The sequence below is a fragment of the Phoca vitulina genome, unplaced genomic scaffold (assembly GCF_004348235.1).
Source record: "Phoca vitulina isolate PV1807 unplaced genomic scaffold, GSC_HSeal_1.0 scaffold10, whole genome shotgun sequence".
Classification (NCBI taxonomy): Eukaryota; Metazoa; Chordata; class Mammalia; order Carnivora; family Phocidae; genus Phoca; species Phoca vitulina.
This window is the reverse complement of record NW_022589713.1, coordinates 50,196,431-50,203,288: the sequence shown is the minus strand read 5'-3', so window position 1 is coordinate 50,203,288 and position 6,858 is coordinate 50,196,431. Positions and strand designations below refer to the sequence as shown.

The 6,858-nt window shown below is 51.5% G+C and overlaps 1 protein-coding gene across 1 annotated transcript in view; it reads right to left on the bottom strand.

Moving 5' to 3' along the window:
• Positions 1–632: 632 nt before the first annotated feature.
• TRIM71 (tripartite motif containing 71) overlaps positions 633–6,858 on the bottom strand; it is a 65,125-nt gene continuing 58,899 nt past the window's right edge. Inside the window, exons 3-4 of the mRNA XM_032409064.1 lie at positions 5,340–5,474; positions 633–2,115 (exon numbers count right to left, since the gene is read on the bottom strand). Coding sequence (XP_032264955.1) covers positions 664–2,115; positions 5,340–5,474 — 1,587 coding nt within the window. The 3' untranslated portion in view covers positions 633–663. The remainder of the gene's footprint in view (positions 2,116–5,339; positions 5,475–6,858) is intronic.

The window sequence follows — 6,858 nt, the reverse complement described above, 5'->3', positions numbered from 1 at the left end:
AGGATGATACACACTGAGGTATTAAAGGAGAACACAGAAAAGTTCTCTGTTGCAGCATTTAAAAAAAAAAAAAGATTTCCTAAAAAGATCAAGATCACAACACAATCTAATCCCATAAACACAGTATTCTCCAGAACACAAATACTCTATAATTCAGCATTTTAAATCTTATTTTCCCACATTTTATAGTTTTTTTTTTTTTACTTAGTAGTTCTTTCATGTTTCCTTGGCTCAATCTACAGAATACACCCCACCACCCATCCAGTGCCCCCCCCAGCCACAGAGACGCCAGGCTTGTGCATATCACGCCCCACAAAGGGTCAGAGAGGAACGTGAATTCCACTGAGTGAGGGTGGGGAGGTGGGCAGAGGGCCTGCTGGAGAAGGAAATGTAAAGATTTATGAGGTAGATAGAAATTATCACGTCACAGGCTCAATCCCTGCAGAAAAGATAAGTACATTCATCTGTAAAAAAATAAAGATGAGGTAGGACTTAAGCAATGTTGTACTCTTCTTGTTCTCTTTAAACAAAAGAAAAAAAGAAATTTCCCTGAGACTGTTTTTTCTTTGAAATTCAAAAGGAGAGAGAGAGAGAGAGAGAGAGAGAGAGAGAGAGAGAGAGAGACGCACGCACAGCCCAAACACGGAAGCCTAGAGAACGTGATTAGAAGATGAGGATCCGATTGTTGCCAAAGTCCACCACCACGATCATCCCATCGGGGGTGACAGCGATGCCAGAGGGGCGGTCCATCTGCCCAAAGCCACTGCCTTGGGCGCCAAACTTGCACAGGAAGCTGCCATTGGACTCGAACATCTGCACCCGGTGGTTCCTGGAATCGGCCACAATGATGCGCCCCTCTTGGTCCACGGCCACACCCTGTGGGCGCAGGAACTGCCCGTTGCCAGTGCCCTCGGAGCCCAGGAAGCGCGCAGACTGGCAGTCGGGGTGGATGACCAGGAGCCTATGGTTGTTGAAGTCAGTGACCACCAAGTGGCCCTCGTGGTTGAAGGCCACACCCCGGGGGGAGTCAAAGTGCTTCCAGAGAGCCCCCTCGAAGCCGTACTTATTCAGGAAGATGCCATCGGGACCGAACAGCTGGATCCGGTGGTTGCGGGTGTCAGAGACCAGGATCTTGCCCTCAGAGTTCACCGCCACGTCCCAAGGGTAGTTGAACTGCCCGTTTTTGGTTCCCTTCTCGCCAAACTTGAGCAGGAACTGGCCCTCGAACGTGAAGACCTGGATGCGATGATTGTCCTTGTCGGCCACCACGATCCTGCGGGAGGCGTCGCAGGCCACACCGGCTGGCCGGTCAAACTGTCCGGGTCGGGAGCCCAGGGTGCCGAATTTGTGGTGGAAGGCGCCACACGGCTTGAACACCTGGATGCGGTTGTTGCTGCGGTCAGCCACAACGATGTAGCCCTCCTTGTCCACACTCACGCCCCAGGGGCGGCAGAGCTTGCCGTCGCTGTCGCCCTCGCTGCCGAAGCTCAGGCCCGGGAGCCCGATGCCCACGTAGCTGCGGCCCGACTTGACCACCACCTTGAAGGGGCTGTTCTCGATGTGCTGGTTGCACATGGTGACAGACACCAGGTGCTCACCCTCCAGCTGCGGCCGGTAGCTCACCACATAAGTCCCATTCTGCTGGTCGCTCACCTCGGCACCAAATAGGTTGCCATCGGGGCCCAGGACCACAGCTGACATCAGGTCGCCCCCTGAGAGGCGAGGCTCCCCATCATGGTCGTAGCCAATAACGGTGAAGGAGGCCACCTTACCCTGGAGGGCCCTCTTGAGGCCATCGCCCGTGGCCTTGGTGAGCGGCGCAAAGGCCCCGCTGCTGACGAAGCCGAAGGACTTGATGGCGAGGTACAGGGCCTGGTCGGGTGGTGTGAACATGATGCGGTCGTCTTCCTGGGGCTGCAGGAAGCTGCGCACAGTCTTCAGCTCCTGCACCTGGGCCAGCATGCGGTCCCGGGCCAGCAGGACATCCAGCGCCCGGCCCTCCTCCAGGACCTGCTGGACGGCACTGATGGTGCTCTCGAGCTTGTTGAGGCTCTGCCGCAGCTTCTCCACCTGCAGGTACAGGGACTTGGCTTTCACCTGGCGGATCTTCTCTACCTGGAAAGGTGAGAGCAGGGAGAGAGGACAGAGGCTTTGAAGCAAGCAAAAAAAAAAAAAAAAAAAAAAAAACCCAACATACCACCCGACATGGATCACACGGATCACGAGGGCAGACCCACCCCGAGGAGGTGAGGGAGAGCCCACAGAAACCACTGGTCTGTGCTCTCCAAAAACGGCAAAGATCCAAGGACAAAGGGAGGCTGAGGAACTGTGCCAATTACAAGAGATGACTGCAAACAGGACGACGACTTGCAGCGCAGGCTCCTGCTGCTATGAAAGCCAGTGCTGGTGCACACTGACCAGGGACCGAGGGAGTAGGCACCAGCGCACTATCAGGACTGCACTTCCTGCTTCTGAGTAACTGATGATGGACGAGACTGCCCTCGCTCAGAGGAAATAAACAGAGAAGTGTTCGGGGGAAGAGGCATCCTGTCTCCAACACGCCAATCACATACAGAGTAGGGTGAAAATGGGGCAAAATGTAAATAATCAGTAAATCTAGGTGAAGGATAGAGGGAGTTCTTTTATTATTCCTGTCACTTAGAAATAAAATATAAAAGCTAAGCACAGCCATATAACAAATGTTTACTGAGCACCTGCTTTGTGCCAGGCACTGGAGGTGTGTAATGACAGGTCGAGAACGAGGCCCTCACCAGCAGGACTTCCCAGGGGACTAGAGCACAAGGCCGGTCTTACACTCCCAAAGGGCTGAATTTTCAGCATAGCTACAGAGCCTGCAATCTCTTCAGTGATTTCTCCTCCACTCTACCATCCCTGCCTTGCCCCACTCTCCACTCCGAGAGAGAGAGAAGGGGGAGGGGGAAGGAAGACAGACTATGTGTGGAGAGAGTGAAGGGATTTGTTGAGAACCTAATTCAAGATTACAACCTGTACCCCCCTGGCCTGCCACACATCCCATAGTCCTCTTCGTGGTTTTCTGTCTTCACAGGGAGCCTGAAAGGCCACACACACCCCAAATTTGGAGATAGTAAGTCCTTGGAAACCACTGGCCTCTAGTATTTCCAGAGGAGCCCTCTCAATCTAAATTGTTGTAATACAGAAACCTGAATTCTGACCTGCTAAAATAATTCTGCCTCTGAGGTTCTGAAACCCATGATTTGGGAATGTGGGATTGTGTGTGACCAATGAAACAGAGCCACTTATCCATTCTTGTGCATTAAATCAGTAAAAGACCTCCAATTCGAAGTGATTTCCCTGTGAAGGGGATAAATGAGTCACCTAGCTGATTCATGCCATCATGTAGAGAGAACCAGGACCCCTGAGGGCTCTACTAATCAGAACGCTAGAAAGTCTATTTCAGAATATGGCTCCACTGTTGGGGAGGCCTGGATTTCAGTCAGATTCTCCCTCGGGAAGGGGGGTGATGATGTGATTTTTGACCCATTCATGCCTTTCCATCTGGCCACTCTGGAAGCAAGACACATATGTGTAGAGGGGCCCACGTGGGGACAGATCAAAGAGAAGCTTTGTCCTTTGGTTTTTGCATTGGGCCAAACCTCTGGGCTTTGGTCTGGATTCCTCAACTAGGTGGTTGCAGCTAATCCCACGAGGTCGCCAAGTCCACTGGAAATCTGTAAGCCACAAGCATGAAGAAGTGCATCTAGATACCCAAAACTGGGTCACCCGGCACTCAAATATCTTCAGTAATGGGGAGTGCAAGAAAAAAGATGTGTAACAAGGACGTGGCAGGGCAGAAACTGGCAGGAAAGCTTTGCTGGGAGGGGCAGAAAAGTCAGTAATTAGTAAAAGAGAGTGGGACTCCCACAGGATTTAGGGCGAGGTACCATAATAAAAAGTAAAGACAAATGGGACTGAGGTGTGTCCAGAATGAGCATGCATATTCTGGAGGTTATCTGAGAACAAGTTTTTAGAAATGTAGAAACAAAGTATATTACACAGAGAGACGGACTCTTCTTCCAAATTTGCTTCTCCAAGACTAAAAACTTGCTTCCCATGCCCCCTGAAAGAGAACTTCCTTTAGGGAGAGGACAGGAGTTGGCCTCACAGGAGGGAGGGTACCTAAGGTGAGATCTGCAGAAACTCCTCTGCACAAAGGCCTTTTCATCAGCAAATCCAGAAGAGCAAGTTTGTGGCAGAGTTCACCAGGGAGCTCACCAGGGAGCTCTCAGGTTGCATGAGGTGGGCCCCTTTCAGTTATAATTAACATTCGTGGGTGGCATGAGCCTGGCAGACCACGGGGGCATGTGAGTGTCTGGAAACCACGTCAGGCCTGCAAAGGTGCCTGCATAAAATACATGCTGAATTAAATCTTAAAGAATTTTTCTAGCCAAGGATCGTTCTCTTCTCGTCAAAAGGTAACTGAGCCATATTCCTTGAGAGGTCAGCAAAGGCAGAAAGCAGTTAGTTATGTGCTAACTAAATGGAAAATGCAAAGCAAAACCCAACACAGCTTTCCAGAACATTTTAGGGCATAGTGATTGGTGAGGATCACTTTCAGAAATGGAGACCCCATCTCTACCTTCGCATAGTTCAGATGATTAAAACGAGCATGCACACACCCAAGTGCACCCTTTTTAATGAGCTATGTGTATGGTCTTATTCACGCATTAAGAGAATGTAATCTTGGAGCTGAACTGACTTGAGGTACTGGCCCATTCACAGGCATATTCTCCCCTCTTCCTGAGGCAGGTGGTAAAGACCAGAGTAGAAAATGTTGGGATGAGGACTTGGGTGGGGAAAGTCATCTTTCCAGCTGATTTGTCTAAACAGCACACCAGCCTGCTCAGCACTCTTTCCTGCTGCAACAGAATTTGAAAGGGCATTCGCTCACTGCCCTCCCTAATGGTTTTCCACAAGGGGGCAGGAAGTGCATCCAGGCAGGACACCAAAAAATAAGGATACTTCCCAGCAGCCTGCTTTTCCTAACAATAGTCTCGACTGCGCCCCCTTCTGTCTCCCTGAGTGTGCACAACATAAAACGTGAGGCTCCTTCCAGTCCTGGGTACCTGACTCCTCCCGAGGAGGCTTCTTGTGGCTTTAGTGCTCAGATGGCACCCACAATGGTACAGGGAGCCCTGCATCTTTCTGCCAACATACTTCATGGAAAACCTCCAAGTGTTCTCCACTCTGAGCTGGGATCTGGGATCTGACCTGAGAATCCTCGTGGTTTTGCTGCAGTTCACCGGAAAACTGCTGGCCGGCCAAGGAGGCCTGGGATGGGGGTGGGCAGCACTCCTTACCTTCCACAACAGCTCGCACTCCCGCTCCTCCAGGGCCTTCTTGTGCCTTGCCGTCACGGCTTTGACCTCCGACTGTACCACCTTTGCCTTCATCTCTACCTGCTCCGCCACAGTCTGGGCCTGCTCGATGCTCAGCTGGAAAAGCAAGAGCAAGCTCATGGCGTTAGAAGGACCTCCACTCCTCAAGCGAAACATTTAAGTCTGCTTGTCGCAAACCCGAAGAGCTACCACCCTGGGCCCCCGAGACCACTTGATTGATCCACTTCCCCGGAAAGAAAGCAGGCACGCAAGGGGAGCACGGCACCTGTCTGACACGTAGCCGAAGGGGCCGTGGCAAGCGCTGGGTTCCTTCCTATGGGAAATGGCACCTACATGGTCAACGTCAGCACTCTTAAGAGCTACTCCGACACAGTGAAACCAGTGTAGTTGGGTCCAAGCCGAAAAGCGGGAACGAGGACCGGACCAGCACACGAACCAGCTCCCACAGACTTTCTGGCCTTCCTGGCCACGTGGGAAAACCCGGCAGGCTGGCACAGCGCTCAGGTCAAGGTGCACCAGCCCTGCAGGCCAGCAGGTAGCCATCATGTTCCTGTCACGTCGTCAGCAGCACAGCTCACATCCCCAAGGGACACTGGGGATACTGTCTGATCTGCCACAGAAACCACGCACGCCGTGCCCTGTGGTCAGTCCGCTTGCCAGACCATCCCTGCACCACCACACACCCCACTCTGTACGACCAGCCCTTGGTAAACCAGCAGTTTAATCAGACGTATTATTGTTCATAAAAAATTAATCAAGACAGAAGGCCCAGTGTTTTCATCAATATTACATGATGTGTCTTGAAAAGCCACAAGGATTTCTTTGAGATACTGAGGTATTAAATCAGGGATTCCAAACTGCTGATGGTGCAACAGGTCTAAGGGTGTTATTATGTCCCACATCAAGAGGGGCCTAGAGAAGCACGCAGAGTTTGGAGCCTGGTCTGGGCTCAGGAATCGCTCACGGGTGACCAACCCTGAGTGTGCCCTGGACCAAGAGTTTCCAGCATGTGGAGCACATCTACAGCTGAGGCCATCTTGGGAAAAGCAGGCTGGACAGTCATCCTAGGAGTCGGGTAACCCAGCTTCAAACCCTAGCTCCACGTCCTACTATTTGCAAGGCCCCAGACAAGTGCCTGGCCTTCCGCAACCTCGGCCAATAGGAGGAAAAGACAAGATAATACATGGAAGGAGCTCAGCACAGCAGCTCATAGAGTAAAACATCATCAACAGTGCTCAGCTGAGAAACACTTGCAGTAAGACCACAGGCATCCTTTCCCTTCATCCCACCTAGCTCCTGTCATGCAGGTACGGTCATGTACCAAGGCCTACGCACGCTTCCTGACCCATTTTGCTTTTTAAATTGTGGTAAAATAGGTAGAACATAAAGTGTACCATTACTGACATTTAGCACATTCCATATTGTCTAAGCATCACAACCACCTAGCTGCGAACACTTCCATCGTCAAAAGGAAGCTTCC